Source organism: Scardinius erythrophthalmus (genome assembly GCF_964197995.2).
Source record: "Scardinius erythrophthalmus genome assembly, chromosome: 21".
Lineage (NCBI taxonomy): Eukaryota > Metazoa > Chordata > Actinopteri > Cypriniformes > Leuciscidae > Scardinius > Scardinius erythrophthalmus.
In genome coordinates this window covers 24,836,878-24,855,565 of record NC_138241.1, presented here as the reverse complement: position 1 = coordinate 24,855,565, position 18,688 = coordinate 24,836,878, and the positions used below count along the sequence as shown (strand labels likewise).

General features: G+C 37.4%; 2 protein-coding genes across 2 annotated transcripts in view; one reads left to right on the top strand and one right to left on the bottom strand.

Moving 5' to 3' along the window:
• The first annotated feature begins 214 nt into the window (after window positions 1–214).
• nfkb2 (nuclear factor of kappa light polypeptide gene enhancer in B-cells 2 (p49/p100)) lies at window positions 215–14,226 on the top strand. Its single transcript, XM_081350429.1, has 24 exons — window positions 215–463; window positions 915–978; window positions 4,315–4,354; window positions 4,829–4,904; window positions 5,028–5,068; window positions 5,303–5,401; window positions 5,481–5,632; window positions 5,814–5,926; window positions 6,043–6,201; window positions 7,102–7,206; window positions 7,295–7,383; window positions 7,493–7,631; window positions 8,415–8,549; window positions 8,670–8,840; window positions 8,942–9,083; window positions 9,370–9,484; window positions 9,583–9,790; window positions 9,904–10,073; window positions 10,567–10,669; window positions 11,019–11,239; window positions 11,349–11,430; window positions 11,520–11,683; window positions 13,425–13,536; window positions 13,636–14,226. Exons 2-24 carry the CDS (start codon window positions 962–964, stop codon window positions 13,710–13,712), a joined length of 2,730 nt encoding a protein of 909 aa, XP_081206555.1. The 5' UTR covers window positions 215–463; window positions 915–961; the 3' UTR covers window positions 13,713–14,226.
• A 1,649-nt stretch (window positions 14,227–15,875) lies between these two features.
• Window positions 15,876–18,688, bottom strand: part of psda (pleckstrin and Sec7 domain containing a) — a 35,057-nt gene continuing 32,244 nt past the window's right edge. The window contains exons 15-16 of the mRNA XM_081350425.1: window positions 17,467–17,613; window positions 15,876–17,384 (exon numbers count right to left, since the gene is read on the bottom strand). Coding sequence (XP_081206551.1) covers window positions 17,073–17,384; window positions 17,467–17,613 — 459 coding nt within the window. The 3' untranslated portion in view covers window positions 15,876–17,072. The remainder of the gene's footprint in view (window positions 17,385–17,466; window positions 17,614–18,688) is intronic.

Genomic DNA, 18,688 nt, shown 5'->3' with positions numbered 1-18,688 from the left:
ATTGTGTGTTGTGGTTTCTAATGCTATAGATATTCTGTATATTTAATGTACTAAAAAACGTACTTTATTTACTTTACTGTTATAGTTATCATTTTAATCATATTGGACTTTGCACTACATGCACTATTAGCTGAATATCAGATATACGAGCGGAAGTTTTGGAGAACATGCAAATCATGTTCCGTCTAAGAACCAATCAAAACACTCCTAGCACGCCACGTGATTGCGGAATTCCCCGAGTCGGGGCTTTCCATTGCAGGCCAGTAGCATTCGACTCATGCAAGCGTACGTTCGCATAGAGCGTTCACTAAATACTAAAACTGGAACAAATTAATTGGATGGATGGTCCATTTTGTTTATGTTTTTTTTTCTCAGTCGTTTGCTAAGATTTTAGCAGTGATTTAATTAAATTGACGTCGAATAGAAACTACACGAGAATTGGCAAACATCACAGTTATACAAGGTAAGTTAAGTCTGATATGTGTTGAAGTACATAAGTTACTATACACATTATGTATAACGAAATTATCATTATTAATGAACAGTTTTGTAACAAGTCATGTAGGCCTTTAAATAGATATATAATCTAATAATAGTCTGCTTTCTTATTTGTAAATAAGGACTCGGTTGCTTATAGTGCATGGATAAGTCTATTTTAAGTTTGTTTTGAAAACATTAACGTTACGTTACATTCCAGAGATGGTGTACAGTTCATATGGCGTGCAAATGTCTAATTAGTTAGAAAATTGTAAAAATGTTTACAAAAATTTGAACAGTGTTCAGTTATCGAGTCTGTGGGAAATTCCCAAAAAAAGTCAGATGTACTTTTTGGATCTGACTTAGCCTACATGTGCAGGGGAATCACATCCCCATCACACAGTGTGTGTAAGCGCTTGTCTTTCCATCATTTTCAGTCTGTCAGGAGTTCAGAGCCCTTTCGGATGACCCTGCAGAAAACAGAATGGCTGGAGCACTAAGGTACGTTAAAGATTTATTCCAGTATTGCTCCTGTGTAGCGTTTTATTGTGCATCATTGGCACGTGCAGCTTATAGATGCCCAGAAATGTTGACTGACAGCTCATAGGTTATGCTTAAAATGTTCACGAATGTAAGTTTACTCCTAAAGTTTTGCACATGATTACATAGAGCACGTAGACTGGTAAGTAGTCAGATTTGCATATGGAAACAAAAACTTGTAATATACCGGATAAGCGGACGAAGATGACATGACATGACATGACATGACATGACAATTTGTAATATGTACATAAGTAGAGGATTTACAAACAATGGTTCATTTGCCTTTCAACTTCATGCATATGGAAGAGCTGAAACGGTTAAAAACAGGTTTATTGTGATTTTTCTAGTCAAGTCACCATTATTTCCATGGCACCTCATACAATACATTTATATTCTACATTAAAAAAAGTAGTCTTGTGTTCTGAGCAAGTAGGTTTTTGTCTTTAAAGAACATTAAATTCTTTAAAGGTTTAGTTTACCCAAAAATAAAAATTCTGTCATTGCTTACTCACCTTCATGTTGTTCCAAACCTGCAAGACCTTCGTTCATCTTCAGAACTTAAATTAAGAGGTTTCTGAACCAGCCATAGGCAGCAATTCATTGCAACTTTCAAGGCCCAGAAAAGTAGTAGTAAACAGTGCAGCGATTCCAGGTTCTACATCAGAATGCTGGATTATTATTGGCTGACGCTGTTCACGTGAGCACCACGACACTTGCGTGTGATGCTGACGCAGGAGCTAGCCAATAATGAGTCAGCGTTTTGGCGTAGAACCTGGTATACTGTTTACATTATGTGAATAGCACATGGGAGAGAAGATATTGTTGATATAATAGTCATTATTTTTGTATTATTTTTTTGTGCACAAAAAGTATTCTCGTCGATTCATAATCTTAAAGGGTAACTCTCGCCAAAATGCAACCGAGGGTCTTTCTGTTAATCTAGCCAAGGCAAACTTTCGTTTAAAAGCACAATTAGAATGGAAATGCCACTTTTAAGTTTGACCGTATTTTTGTTTTCGGTCAAATTGCCTTTTGAATGGGAGTGCTTGGGGCACTTCTATGATAGCATCAAAAATCGCTATTTTTAAAACGCTAAGAAGGATTGACTATTTTTGACTGACAAAATGCCGGCGGACACAGCTATAGTGAGTTGTTCAAAATTTTTCTTTTTAGTAAACTCTGTGTGCACAAACAGTGTTCTCAATGCTCAAGTTCATGTGTAGAGCCCCTGGTGATACTTTGAGCAAAGTTTCATGTTGCGTCGAGCCTTCTTAGTGCTTTAACTATAGCGATTTTTGATGCTATCATAGAAGTGCTCCATGCACTCCCATTTAAAAGGCAATTTGACCGAAACCGAAAATACGGTCAAACTTAAAAGTGGCGTTTCCATTCTAATTATGCTTTTAGACAAAAGTTTGCCTCGGGTAGATTAACAAAAAGACCCTAGGCTGCATTTTGGCGAGAGTTACCCTTTAAGGTTGACCTACTGTAGTCACATGGACTATTTTAATGATGTCTTTACCATTTTTCTGGGCCTTGAAAGTTGCAATGACGTTGTTGCCTGTGACTGGTTTAGAAACCTCTCGGATTTCCTGACAGATTTTCATTTTTGGGTGAACAAATCCTTAATTAAAGAACATTGTGATGCTTAGCTGCTTGCTTTTAACCTTTTTTATTAACAGATACTAAGTTGTCAATAAAATGAAATAATCGACCAAAAATGAATTCTGTGATTCCAAAAGTTTCAAAAGCTGTGAATAACTGTGTATGATATCAACAACAGCTGATAGATTAACATATAATGTAATTTTACATGTTTTACGTTTTGGTTTTGTTGTTAGCATTGGACTTAAGTTGGATTCTGTTAATGTAACTCTTAATAAATTTACAGTCATTTTGCCCCTTCGGACGTTTACTGAGGCCTCTTGGCGGGCTTGGGTTGACATCCACTGTTAGATTGACGACTTTTGCCTTGCTTAATGAATCTTCTTGTCTATATTTGACGTTTTTTCAAGATTAGGGGTTGTTTGGCTGAAGTGAAGATGCTATCATTTCACAGAAGGAGGACAGGATGCGGTTGTGATCCAGAAGAGTTTTACTCTCTTTTCAGTGACGTCAGGATTTGCATTCACTCAGAATGAGCCCTGACACCTCAGATAGAAAACTCATAGTTTACTCTACTAGTTGTCCCATTGGTTTTGGTGAAGAATATGTGGTGGTACTACACAGCAATCTTAGTACACCTCATCCTGAGCAGAAGAAGACGCTTCCTCATTCCTGTCAGTGGCAGTTTAAGTAAACACTTGTGCAATCCTCATCCAGTGTCGCTAGTAATATTAACACTAGAAATGAAATGGAACATCATTTCTTTATAAATTATTTATTTAAATAAATGTATCATTTAGAGATCATCATCATAATTTCCTGTTTGGTTAACAGTGGAAGTGTTTGTGGGTTTAAAGATTTGTGGCTGCAAGGGCAGGCCAACAGATGGGGGGCAATCCCCATCTTTCAGGGCTTTTCTCATGCTAGCTGCATTGACGGCACTGTAGAGATATCTGACTAATCCAGTTACACAGATGTTTTAGTCAGAAATATGTTTATTTTTTGTAAATTACACATACATGGAATTTTTTTGTTCATTTTTCCACTGAATTGAATCTAAATACGAATAAAAAAGGAATCATTATTGGAATTTTGTTTCAAAAGTACCCCAGAGGAAGAGAAGGGAATTTGAAAAAGCCTTTGGAAAGTTGAGGAAATTTAGATATGAGAAGTCTTGATATCAGGGTGTGAATATGTGTGTACCTGCATTTCTCAGGATTTGACATCAGCGGCAGCAGTGAGCTGGTATTCTGGGGGCTTTCCTCTGTTTTTTTTTTTCACTGCCTTGCTTCCTGGAAGTAACGCAAGCAAGTGAGCCAGACAGAAGGAGGGGGAAGGCGTATTAAAAAAAGAAAAAAAATCCAGTGCACACACATCCTTGTTGTTACACCGAAAGTGAAACGGACTTTGTGTGAGTCTTTTGTTTAAAACGGAAAGCCTCTTTCTCTACGTTTTGTTTATCAGGTAGGGTAAAAGTGTGCGCAGCCTTGTGTGAAGGTCAGAACACTACTGTGGGGAAAAACTAGGGGAATGAAATGCATCTGTAGGGGTTTGCAGCTCAGTTGATGTTTTGATTCAGCATGCTAACTGTATTAGAGCACCTCACCTCATGGGTATTTTTTAGTTCTGGGTTTGTGTCTTTGCGAGACGGTCTCAATAAGAGTTTTCTCTGTTTCTTCTACATTACAGGATGGATGATACGCAGTATCAAATGAAGTTTGACAATGAGGTGAGCCACATATTGTCAAAATTGCTGCTGTAGTCTGCTACCTTGCTACAGATTTTTAGTTTAGAGTTGTGATCTATAGATATTTTCATTTGGGGTGCACAAAATGCATACCCTATCAGTTATCTGTCAATATTGGAGATTTTTTAAATAAATGCACATTTTTCTTATTTGGATTATCGTCAATGTTATCAAACCCTAATTTAAAGCTAATCTTTAAAAACATTAATAAATTAATAACACTGTTAAATGTAATATATAACAAATCTAAAAATGTATTATCCATAATGTTGTGATGCCTATATACACTTGTAGGTTTAAGACTAAATGGTATAAATTTGAATATCAGGTCACATTTTCAGTTATAATAAAATAAAACGAATTATGCTTTGTGCTAAAGGTTGGAGTTTAATTCACATAAATGTATATTTTATATAAAAATACTAACACATGCACGTTTGTACATGGCATCTTCAGTCTTTGTTCATGGTGGACCTTCAATATCTGCCTGAAACTTTTGAGGTGAAGCCTGAACCCTTTGTGACAGAAACAGGTAAGTTAATTCTGCCAATTGTCTTGCTTTATGAATGTATTTTATGATGTGTTTTTGTTGTGTGGTGTTCTTTTGATTTAAATGAAATGAAGGCTAATTTATTGTATTTGATCTTTATTTCAGTTCATGGGCCTTATCTACAGATAATTGAGGAGCCAAAGCAGGTACGTTCACTTAGGTCTTAATCTTCATCTTCCACTCTGTTTGACAATTTTCCAATATTATAAATTATAAAATGGTGTATTTTAGCTATTTAGTGAACATGTGTGATGTATTACAAAGAATGTACAGACTATGTGGGATAATTCCAGAAAGCATGCGCTGGAATTCCCCAAAAACAGGGTTTTATCAGTGAGTAAGGTCTGGTGTTATGTAAAAATGCTATGTGTGTGTTACAGAGAGGATTCAGATTTCGTTATGAATGTGAGGGCCCATCCCACGGTGGTCTGCCAGGTGCCTCCAGTGAGAGGAACAGAAGGACGTATCCCACAGTCAAGGTGGGCTTTGTAACATGGATATGTATCTGCAATGTATTTAAATAAGCTGTACATTTATGAATGCATTCTCCCACACCAGGTGTCAAACTACGTGGGTCATGCTCGCGTGGAGGTTCAGCTAGTGACGCACACAGACCCCCCTCGCGTTCATGCGCACAGTCTTGTGGGTCGCCAATGTAACGACAACGGTGTATGCTCCATTGATGTGGGGCCTAATGATCTCACAGCTCAGTGAGTGAACACGATTACTGTTCATCATGCTCATATGATCTCTTTCCTTGTTATTATGACTGGAATAAATTGCGTAAGGCATTGTATGCATACAGTATCATCATGTGAGGCCTGTGGCGTTTGATTGTTGTTTATGTGCAGTTGTGCAATCTTTATTCATTATTACATCCTCTATGTTTAGATTCAGTAATTTAGGCATCCTCCATGTTACTAAGAGAGGAGTGATTGAAGTATTAACGAAAAGGCTAAGAGAAGAGAAGAGAAGGACGAAAGAGCCTGGATATAAATTTAGTGGTAAGACTGTGATTTAATTATTCAACTAGACATACTTGACTGCTTATTGAATTTTCTGTTTACTGTTTGCATCCTCATTTGACATGATGTTTTTTCTCTATATATCACTCATTCAGATGCAGAGGAACAGGCTATTACGCAAGAAGCCAAAGAGTTGGGCAAAAACATGGACCTAAACATTGTACGATTAAAGTTCACTGCTTACTTGCAGGACAGCAATGGGAGTTTCACAAGAGCCTTGAAGCCTGCTGTTTCAAATCCTATCTATGATAGCAGTAAGTCCTGCCATAAAACATAAGAGAATAAATGAAATTCAATTAACAAAAGACATCTGCCACACACTGACCTCAAAGTTGCCACACAAAAAAAAAAAACACAAAGAAAAATATATAGGCACTGTGAGTTTGAAGAAAAAGAAACTGATATTTTAATCATACCTAGTTTAAGAGACTGCAGATTTTGTTGATTTTATTTCTTCAATTTTATATTTATTTATATTTATTTAAAAATTATCATGGCATTGTAGAATTTTCATTGTAGTCTTTTCATTTGGTCACTTTTTTGGTATGTATTTTTTGAAAGTGGTATATAAATATTAATAGTATTATAATCTACATTGCTCTGAGAATGTTCAAAAGTCTGAACAATAATAAAAAAAATTCACCAAGGTTGCATAACATCCATAAAAAGTGACAGTGAAGGAATTACAAAAGATTTCTATTCCACATATATTATTTTTCTTTTGGACTATATTTATCAGAAAACAAAATGAATCACGGTTTTCACGAAAGTATTAAGCAGCACAACTTGTTTTCAACATTGACAATAATAAGAAATGTTTTTTTAAAAAAAACAAATCAGCATATTAGAATTATTTCTGAAGAATCATGTGATGCTGAAGGCTGGAGTAATGAATCAGCTTTGCCATCACAGGAATAAATAACATAACGTATTAAATATAAAACGGTTATTTTAAATTGTATTAATATTTCACAATATTACTGCTTTCACTGTAGTTTACTGTATTCAAATAAATGCAGCCTTGATGAGAAGAAGAGACTTCTTTTTAAAACATTAAAAATCTTACCGACCCCAAGCTTTTGAACAGGAGTGTAAATTAGGGAAAAAAGGATTGGTAATCTTAATATAGCAAAAATGTGTTGCTGTTTACCCAGAATCACCAAATGCTTCAAATTTGAAGATCTCCCGAATGGATAAAACCTCCGGATCAGTGCTGGGAGGAGAAGAGGTCTTTCTGCTCTGTGATAAAGTTCAAAAAGGTTATTATGATTTTCTGATTTCAAAAAGGATTTACAATCATTCACAAACCTTTTAGATCAAATGATGTTTATACTCTTTTGTTTCCAGATGATATTGACATTCGTTTTTATGAGGAGGAAGATGATTCCGGATGGGAGGCATTTGGAGACTTCTCCCCCACTGACGTCCACAAACAGGTGTGTGATAAATTGACATAAAAACGTTGTAATTTCCTGGATTTTACCGTTGGATGTGGTTTAGCCTTTTACAACAAACCTTCACTGACACCGTTTTTAATCCCATCAGTATGCGATCGTGTTTAAGACACCACCTTACCGCTGCACAGATATCACGCGCCCTGTCACCGTGTTCCTGCAGCTCAAGAGGAAGAAGGGAGGCGACTTCAGCGAACCCAAGCAGTTCACATATATTCCACACAATCAAGGTTAGTAGTGCTGTGCAAAACATCGGTGCCCCTATGTGCTATTTTAAAGGTTCCCTCTCCTTTCTGAGAGCCTACTCAGAGGGCCCAGTCTGTTTTGACTAGTCTACCACTTACAGCGTGTGTCAGAAACCAAACTCCTCCATTCCTCAGCTACAACTAAAGTGGTTGAGGGTCAGTCAAAGTAGACCTTGTTTGCAGGCAGCCAATGAAGACCATAGGCTGGAATTATGCAAGTTTGTTACATTGTTACGCAAGTATGTAACATGAAGTGAGACTAGAATTGCTGATGACTCGCTTCGGCTGTTCAGAATCGATTCTTTCTGGAGGAGACAATAACTTTGTGGTGCACTTTGATCTTTAAAACTTTGCTATATTACGTACTGCATGAAAAGTAATATTCTAAAAAGCATAATGGGGCACTTTAAGACCATCACATTTTTAACAGATTGCAACAAACTGTCCTAACATACATATATATGGGGACAGTTTATATCAAATTCAGTATCTTTATTGTTCCACTAAAAGGTTTGTTGTCTAGGTTTTTAAAATAATATTTTATGCTCACCTGGTAATATTTGTGAAATATTGTTTAAAAAAAAAACTGTTTCTGTTTTTGATATATTGTAAAATGTAATTTTATAGTTTCTTCATTAAAATTATTATGTTTCTTTCACTAAAAAAAACGTACCAGTTTTTTGAACGGTAGTTTAGATCCATTAAACATCCTCTTCACTATTTCTCTTTCTCATATTTGCTAACATGTTGGCTCCTGTTCCCTCCTAGACAAAGAAGAGGTTCAGAGGAAGAGGATGAAGGCACTTCCTCAGCCCTACGATCACTGGCGGGGAGGACCTCAAGGAGGAGCAGGGGCCTTTGGAGGTCCTGGATCTGGAACAGGAGGAGGAGGAATGGGAGGAGGTGAAACATTTTAAATCCCTAAACTCTGAGGCTACACGTGTACATGGTTCATTCAGTTATTCTGGTGGTGTGTCAACAGAAGTCTTCATATGTGTATCTTCGTGTCAATTATGTCCTTAGGATTTTCATTTAATCATACGATGGATGGTTCAGCGTTTTTCGGTGGTGGTGGATTTGCTGGAGGGCCACAGATGTCAGGCTCCACCCCACAGTCTGATGGATCTCAGAATCAGCCAACTAACAAACAAACTCAGTCTGGTTCTCCAGTGCATCAGCAGCTTATTCAGATCGGTGAGCATAATTATCTTTCAGGTATCATTAAACTCAAGGCATTGAGATTTTAGGTGTATATTCATTCAGTGATGCATGTTTCCTTCCTGTATTGTTTCCAGCCGCAGCTCTGCAGAATCGTGCCACTTTGACAGCCAAGTGCACTGCTCGTGCTTTGTTACAGTACTGCAGTACAGGGGATGTGCGCCCCCTGCTGGTTCTGCAGAGACATCTGTGTGGAGTGCAAGATGAGAACGGAGACACGTATGTCTTTTTCACATCTCTGCCTTTCAGCTTGTATCCGGTCTATTGTATCAATGTCTTAACGCATGTCAAGTATACTTAATTCCAGGTTATGTGTCTGCTACCTTTAAACCTTTCTATTATAGTCAGTATATCTGCTTAATGAAAAAATGAAAGTGAAATTGTTATTGTAGTAACATTATTATTTTTAAATGCATTTAAATGATACATTGAATGAAGAGGGGGATTAAGTGCAACACATACATGATCAGAGTTTGTATTAATCTGTGTCGTATTTTTCCCATAGGCCTCTGCACTTGGCCATTATCCATCAGCAACCTGCTGTGGTGCAACAGCTTATTCAGGCCCTGAACAACACCCCACAACAGAAGTTCATCAACAAACTCAACCACCTCAGTCAGGTAATTTAGCTTCTATATGCTGTGAAAATGCTCTTTTTATTATTATTTATTTTTGTTTAATGTGGCATGCTAACGTTCATCTTTCTTACCTTCTCCAGTCTCCATTGCATCTGGCTGTGATCACAAAGCAGCCCAAGTTAGTGGAGATGCTGATGAGAACAGGGGCAGACCCGAGCCTGCTGGACCGAGAGGGCCGGACAGCGCTTCACTTGGCCGCCCACACCGGCGATGAGGCCGTACTACGAGTGGTCCTGGACCTGCTGGGAGAGCGCTATGTCCATTTAATAAACTCTGCTGACTTCTCAGGTGAGCGTTACACATGCCATTGTCTCTCAGTCTTCATTTAATGGTGCTGAAGGTTGCATGTGGAAAATAATAGCACACACTGATATTTTTTTTTCACCTTTCCCGCTTCTCAGGTCAATATCCTGTCCATCTCGCTGTAAAGAAAGACGGAGAGCACTGTCTTCGATTGTTAGTGGAGACAGGAGCAAAGATCAACATGCCAGAGCAGAAAAGTGGCTGTACAGCTCTACATCTGGCAGTGAGGGATAACCTGTTAAAACTGGCCTGTAATCTTATTACTGAGGTAAATGATTTATGGAGCACTAGATGTTTAGTCGCAATTTCGGTTAGTTTTAGTAAACACTACTTTTGTTAGCATTAGAGGTTCACCAAGTAGGAAATTTGAGGCTGATTATTACAGTATAAAATGATTTTTCTCTGAATTTTCTGCAGCCATTATTTCAGTCTTCAGTGTCACATGATCCTTCAGAAATCATTCTAATATGTCGATCAAGAAACATTTCTTATTATTATCAATGTTGAAAACAGTTGTGCTGTTTAATATTTAAGTGAGAAAACTGATGCATTTCTACAGTGTTTCATGTTGAATAGATAGTTCAGAAGAACAGCATTTACTTGACTTTATATAATATATAAATTATATCTTAATGCAGTATTTCAGCATCACACAAACCAGAGATACTGGAACCGTTTCAGCCTATTCAGCACACTTCATAGAGCCATCACAAATGTTTTGTCTTTAAAAGTGACAGTTTTATGTTTGTCATTTGTTACAGCTAAAGGCTGATGTGAATGTGTGTACCTACGGAGGCAACAGTCCTCTTCACTTTGCTGCCAGTCAAGGCTCCCCACCTCTCTGCTCCATGCTGATAGCTGCAGGTATCTGAGAAAACTCCTTTCTTACTAATTTAATACAGATATCAGGTACTTCAAAACCTCTGAAGGGCAAAACCACAATGACTAGTCATTGAGAACATGCTCATGTAGTTTTGTTATTAGAGCAAAGATGAACTTATAGGATGTGATTTAGGTTAGGTATTTGATAGTCGTCCACATTTCCTGATGTGTAACATTCATAGGAATCACTCATAATTAACGACATATGACCTGAATAACCAATTGAAATCAAGATCATCATATTCAGAGCCAATGACTAGGCAATAAGTCAAGTTTTGGTTCAGTGATATGAAAGCATTGTTTGTATCATCTCCCTTGTCTTCTGTTTTAGGAGCTGATAAACGTATGGAGAACGATGAGCCTCTTTTCCTGAGCTTATCTTCCTCTGATGAAGATGACGAGAGTGAGAAGAATGATGCCAATAAGCAGCTTCCAGATGACATGGTTCAGCAAGTTCAATTCATGTCGATATCATCCGAGAGGGGAGCATTTAACCCACGCAAGAGACCTGCTGCGGGACACACACCATTTGACCTGGCTAAATGTCAAAAGGTTAGAGTTTTTGTATCATCATAATTGCATACAGTGTGTGAGCATTTGGAGGTGGATGAATAAATTCATGTAATAGATTTAACCTTTGAAACACCATTGTCTTCAACAGGTTAGAGATCTATTAGATGGAAGGAAAGGCCCCAAGTCCAGTTCACTCGCCCCCAAGAGGACCAAAATAAGCACTGACGAAGGTAATGAGACTTTATGTGCTTAATGTTCTCAAACACTCTATTACTTAACTTCTAGCATGTGTGACTGATCAGTATTCTTCTTCCTGCAGTGAACCAGGGTTTAGACAGCGAGGTGCTCATGAAACTGTGTGGTATTCTTATTGAAGACCATGTGCCCTGGAAAGAGCTGGCGGAAAAACTGGGCATGCTCACACTCACTCACCTGTTCCAGGAGAGCGCCTCGCCCTGCCAGAAGCTTCTCGAGAACTACCAGGTAAGAGACTGTCATTGTTCTCTTGGTTTGGCAAGTTTTACTTTACATTGTTAAATAGACGTCGGTTATGTTTGGAAAATGCAGTCTTGCACCTTGTCCTATGTCAATGCATTGCACTTGACTTGACCTTCCATTTAAAGTGTAACTAATAAACTGGAAGTAATAATCAGATTTTTAAAAACATCTTTGTTAACTCATTATTTAACTGCAAAATGTTTTAATAATAATAATAAAAAATAGTTAAAAGTTATTAGATTGGAACACTAATTACATAGGAATGTGGAGCAAATAAATAAATACTAAATAAATGTCCTAAAATGTAATACATTTAATATTGAAATGTATTGAACATGCATATTAATCTCATTTTCTAAAAACTTGTCATTTAATATTGAAGAAATGTATTAAATATGCAAAATACTAATACTTTCTAAAAACATGTAATTTGATGTGTTCATGTCATATGACAACAATGTAGCGTACTAGTATTGGAAGCATTTATCTTTGCTTGTTTGTTGCTTGCAATTTTCTCATACTGCCTTTTAATTTGATTAAATAATTTACATAAAATGTTTACTGCTAAAGCTAAATAAGGGTACGTTTACATGACAAATATGTACTAAAAACGAATTTTTTTTTTCTTCTGCGTTTTTCACGTACAGACAGCAGCATTGTCAAAACAATCCTGTTCTGTGAAAACTATTAAAATTGCTGTATTACACATGCCAGGCCAGTAGTTTGCGATGTCACTTTGTAAAGAAACACTACACACCTATAGACTGAACATGAAATACCCATCCACATCAGGCGGGTAATACATCGACCGGAAGTTGAAGCCGGCAGCGTGCCGCCATCTTGTAGCAGAACTTCACTTGCGTTAGCATTTCCATTGACTCCCATTCATTTTGGCGTCACTTTGACAGCGAATAACTTTACACCTGAGGCGTTTAAAGACTCCATTTGTCCATTATTTATTTCTAAAGAAACACGAAAATGTATAAAGGGCTCCATTACCTTCTATGTTACATTATGGCCCCGTAAAAACAGGCTAACGATTGCGTCATAACCACTCGACTCTCTGTGCACAGTAGAGAGATTACCGTACAGACAGGAAGAGAAGCTCGCAGGCAATCCAGGGGACGTCAAGGGAATAACATTTTAAAACAAATACTATACAAAATAATTAATCAGGATACTTGCTCCTGCTCACTCACGCCAAAGAACTCTTTGCTCAAGCTCGCCATCTCTGCAAGATTAACGTTGGCAGTTTTCAAGCACAGCTACTAGAAGATTTACATCTGTCAGACAGGTTGCTCATGTCATCAAGCTTAGTTTGAGTCGGTTTGAGTCTGCGCGTCAGGAACGGAAGTGCTAAAAAATCGCTAAAAATGGGCTTCACTTTTCTCAATTGAGTTCCAATGAGATGGCTCTGTCCACTTCTTATACTGTCTATGATCCACATGATGTTCCACAAAATTGCATTTGAAACCCATTTTCAAAAGTTTGCAGGTCGCCAAAAGGCATAAAAAGTTTTCTGTTAAATTGCTCAATAAATTTACTAAAATGTATTTGTGAATGTATTTGCTCCATATTCTTCATTTAATTGGTATATGTTTCTGAAGCCTTTCAAAAACATTTTCTTGTAGATTGTATGTGTTTAGACTAGATGCATTTGTAATTGCGTTTGTCTTGGCATCACATACAGTATGAGTAGTTCTAAAGTGTGTTTATGTGTGTTCAGTTGAGTGGTGGTCCTGTGGACGGCCTGGTGGAGGCGCTGCAGTCTCTGGGTGTGAGTGAAGGAGTGCGACTTCTGACAGCCAGCCAACCCAGAGAAGACAAGCAGAGCTCAGGTATGTTTCACACCGATAGAGAAACAGGGTCACCTCTGAGACTAACACACAACCTTTGGGCAGTAAATTGTGAATACAACACACTTTTCCTTCTTCCAGATTCTAAAGAGGACAGTGGCTTTGGGAGTCAGTCCATTGGAGAAGAGATGGGAAATCCTGCAGTGGGCAATCACTGATTATCAGGATCTATTCATTGAGGACAACTTGGCACTTTAATTGACTTTTTTCAGGTGCAAACTGGTGGACTGTTCATCATCTCAAAAAAGTGGAAATACAACACATCACAAGGAGGATTGAAAAGAATCGTTTTGAGGTCAAAAGCCCTCACTGGTATTACATAAGACAACATGACAAATCAGTTGATTCTCTGTTGAAATTCCGAGGTTTGGAGTGAAGCTGTAGTCTTAGTGCAGTGCTTGTAACTTAACAACAAATCTCCAACTGAGACCTAATGGAATTGCCATTTCCCCAGCACAACTGTAACCTTGGAATATGTTTGCGGAATGTTCTGTGGATGTTTTTAGTAAGCTCACTTTTGATATATATGCAACCTTAGAAATTAAGCAAAGTTGGATCACAGCTTTGCATTTTCTCGATACATCATGCTTTTTATTTATGTGTATTTTTGGTTGCAGTTTGTTCAGAGGTAAGCAGATATGTTTGTGTTTTAATAAAGTTATTATTTCAGAATTCTGTGTCTTTATAATGTAGGAGTCCGAAATGCAGACTGAATAGGAAAGAAACATACACATAAATACATGCAGTAATGGTAAAAATAAGAAATGTTTCTTGAGCACCAAATCAGCATTTTAGAATGATTTCTGAAGGATCATGTGACACTGAAGACGAGTAATGATGCTGAAAATTTAGCTTTGCCATCACAGGAATTCATTGTATTTTAAATTATATTAAAATAAAGTTACAATTGTAATATTTCAATATATTACTGTTTTCTGTATTTTTGTACAAAAGAATGCTTGGTGAGCTTAAGAGACGTTAACGAATCATATCTGCCCCCTATCAAACTCTTGAACAGTAATGTATATATTTATAAGAAATATGAATCCTTTTCACAGTTATCCTTTCAAAACATATTTATTTTGCCTTTAAAACATATTTACTATGCCTTTAAAACATACAAACATTAGCATTATTTTTACTGAGCGGCTGTAACATAATCTTCACATTATATACAGCTAGAATGGATGAAACACACCAAACACAAAAACTAATTTATAAGAAATAAGTTACATTTACAGCAAAATCTTTGGGTGACACCAAACTACTTGGAGTGGTTAAGTGTTCCCTATAAAAAAAAAATTGTACAAACCTTGTAGTCATTATGCTTCAGTCATAAACAAATAGTCAAGACTGATAATAAATGTTCAAAATATATAAATAACTCTTCATTAAATACACCTAATATTCATAGTGCAGTGAAGCGTAACACTATTGAAGTGCCATTGGATGGAATTTGGGTCCAAGATCTTGTCAAAACGATTTTGCAAGTGTATTTTATGTCCTTGTGTCTGAATTTGATCTATACGCTGGCAGAGTTAACAGTCAGTTTAGATCTTCATTTGCATTAGCGTGTTGTTTTACAGGTTTTACAATTTCTTGGATCCTTCATGTTTCTGATATCAACATCGACAATTCATGAGGTTATGATAAGCAGCATAGAAGCTTACCTTCACTCTCCTACAAAGCAATATTACACATGAATTCATTGAACATAAGAACACATCAGTTTGTAAACAGGTAGAATTATTTCTGACCAAATAACACTCCTTTGAGCAGGTCTCTCAGTGCAATTGAGGTATAAGATGTGGTTGCTCTGAACAAACCAGCTTTTAGTGCCTCCTTTTAGTGTGTTTTACCACAGCACTGAATGAATTACAAATTTGAAACATGAGTGCCTGAGAATTCAATGGCTTGGCCATATCCAAATGGGATTTGACACAGAGAATTTGCATCACGTCATTCTCAAGCTCAATACACAAATAACACTAAATAATACGATGGGGTCGATTATCGTGATGACTTTTATCAACCGTTTCACAAGGAAATTGGTCAGTAAAGTCATTTGGACATTCCAGTTGAAATGACAGCATGTGATCCCTTGTGAAAAAGAAGTACACTTTAGCATACTTTAAAAAAGAAAAAGAGTACTTGTTACAGAAATAATATACTTTAAAAGAATATTCTTCTCTGTGAAGTGAGAACTAAATGGAATTTTTTGCTGACGGTTAACTATACGTTATTTGCAATTAAATGAAAATGTATTAGTTTAAATTCATATTAAATATAAAAAGTTGAATTTAAGAGGTTTTTTTTTTTTTACACAAGTAAGACTTAAGTACATCTTTATATGTAACTTCATAATTACTTCAGTTACATTAGAAATATGGTTATTTTGTACTGCCGAATGTACTGACAAGCATTAACTGTAAACTAAAATACAATTTAATGTAATTTCTTATGAAAATTGAATGTCATATTTAAATATTTTTGTAATTACATATTTGTAATGATTAAGTTGCTATTTAGTATATTTAAAATATATTAACTTTAAATGTAATATCACATAACACACTAGTTTAAAAAACATGATTAACAATGTACTTTAAAAAAAGTCAAACTTTACATTTGAATGTATTACAAAATGCACTATTGTTAAACACTTGCAGAGCACTTCAGCACACTTAAGTGGCCATTAATTTCATTCATATTATATTATCTGCAAGTCCAATTTTTTTTTTTTTAAATATATACTTTCAAAATTTGAGGTACACTGCAAGTGCACATACATTACAGTTAAGCTCACCTATTTCTCACAAGGGATGTGCTATCTGCATTGCTATTATCACTAGTCCGTTATGGTATAAACAAAAATTATACATTCATATTCTCAATAACTATAACAAATGAGGAACTGATTGTCTTCAAACTCTTAGGCATGCTTTGAGACGTGCTTTTAGAAGGTTTAAATGACTATACAGACTAAATTCTCAAACATCCTATGAGGTGTTAAAGCGTTTGATCGACCTCAGATAATGAAATGATAGTCTAAAAAGCTAAATCTACAATGCTTTAAATATATAAAGTGAACAACATACAGTAAGTTCACAGGATAAAGAGGATCACTATTGATTTGGTTGTCGCTCCCATGGGTCACCAAATGAAGTTTGAACATCAGCTTGTTCAAACGAAAAGCCACGAGTGTTTTAACCTGACGATTAACAAGCAAAATACACAGATAAACCGAACAGGTCTGTGGCAAAAAACAAAGACTGACATAAATAAGACAATGTGAGGCTGGTGCTCCTTCTCTTCCGCCCACTGGCAGATTTGGGCTTGCAGTTAGTGGCCAGAAAATCATGCTTTACCAGCGGCCATGTGGGGCACAGCAACCCCAACCACAGTTTAATAACCATGACGACTTGAGGGCAGCCATCAAAGTGAACTGCAGGCGTCCTGGTAATGCTCTATATTCAGCCGCTGAATGGAGATAAGTAACCTCTTCCGCCCTGGTCCTCTCACTGTTTGACAGCCTGTCTGTAGCTGTGTCTCTGACCGTCTGAGCGTTTGGTCCTCTTGCTGCCGCCGCTGCTCCTGCTCGACTCTTTGGTGCTGCTGGCATGACTGCTGGCATGACTGCTTGCATGACTGCTTGCATGACTGCTGGCATGACTGCTGGCATGACTGTGGTCCTGTGGTAACGTGGGGCTGGAATGGGCCCTCTGCAAGCCACCATCGTCAAACAAACGGGCTTCAAACGCTCCCAGGTCTGTTTCCCCTGTCCGGATCTTAGCTCTCAGCAGCATTGCATATGTTCCGTAGCGTGTTTTCTACAGGATACATTAAGGAAGATTTATAAATGGCTTATCTGAGGTCCACAAAAATCCCTCAGTGAAAATGTGATGTTTTTACCTCAAAGTCCAGGTACTCTTCCCTTTGCTTGTACTCTTCTTGGTCCTTGCTTTTGGTCCTGCGGTCTATGTGTAGGGTAGAGCGCAGTTCCTGGAGATCAGCAGAAATGGCTCGAAATCGTGACTCGTGAGACTTAAGCTGCTCCTCCTATTATCATAATGAAGAAAAAAAGCCACATTAGAAGAATGACATTTCTTTTGTTAAAGGTATAGCGGAGGATTTTCTTTTTCCGGGTGGGTAGTGTAAACTATTGGTCCACCTAAGTGTCAATCATTCTGGTGATATGTTTACGTAAGGCCGTCGTACGTGCTCGTCCCTTAGTTTTCGCTTTCTGCGCATGCGCACTTTCAGGTGTTTATGTGTGGTGAGCTAGAGCTAAGCCATTCATTGAAGCTCGCCGTTTCACCGGGTCCTTTGAAAATGTCTGAGGGTCGCAAGAGAAAAAGTTTGTACGAACTGTATGAGAAGAAGAGAAAGGCCTCAGAAGAGAGAAACAAGATCAGAGTGTTTTTGGGAGATTGTTTCACACGATGGCGTGCGCTGATAACACATGTTGGGCTTCCCACTGATGCCTCAGTCGCGAAGTTTCTACTCGACAGGTAAAGTTTGGCATGCTATTTGGAGAAAAAGTGCAAATCTTCTTTTGGAAAGTAATCTTGTATGAGCGATGCCGACAGCAATTTGTAAACAGAGCGTGCACGAGGAGAACCTCGCACACGTTAATAGGCGTTCCCTCTCGGGAGCAGGTAGAGTGTTGTGCGCATGTGCATTTTTTCAAAAAGTGGAGAGGGCGGTTCTTATCTAAAATTCGGAAAGATCCTCCGCTATACCTTTAATATATCAAAAACTCAAGTGTATTATTTAAAAAAATAAAAATATTTGAAAAACGTTTGTATCCAAAATCAACGTCACCAACTGTAACATATCAGACTCAGGGAGAGCAGAGGGATCCATATGCAGAGATTTATTAGAAGCAAAAGGGTGAATATCACAGAGTCGTAAGCCAGCCAATAAGTCCAGGGTCAAAAACCAAGAAAACACTCGAAACAGGTAATCAATTCCAAAACACAAATCCAAGAGAGTAAACCGTACAACAAGGCAGATAATCCAAAATCAAGGCAAGACACTACAATGGGAAAATGCTAAGAATTGTAGGCCAGGCAAACAATACTTCGCAATGAACAAAGGGAATCAGGCTTCTTAAATAGGAAGTAGAAACTAT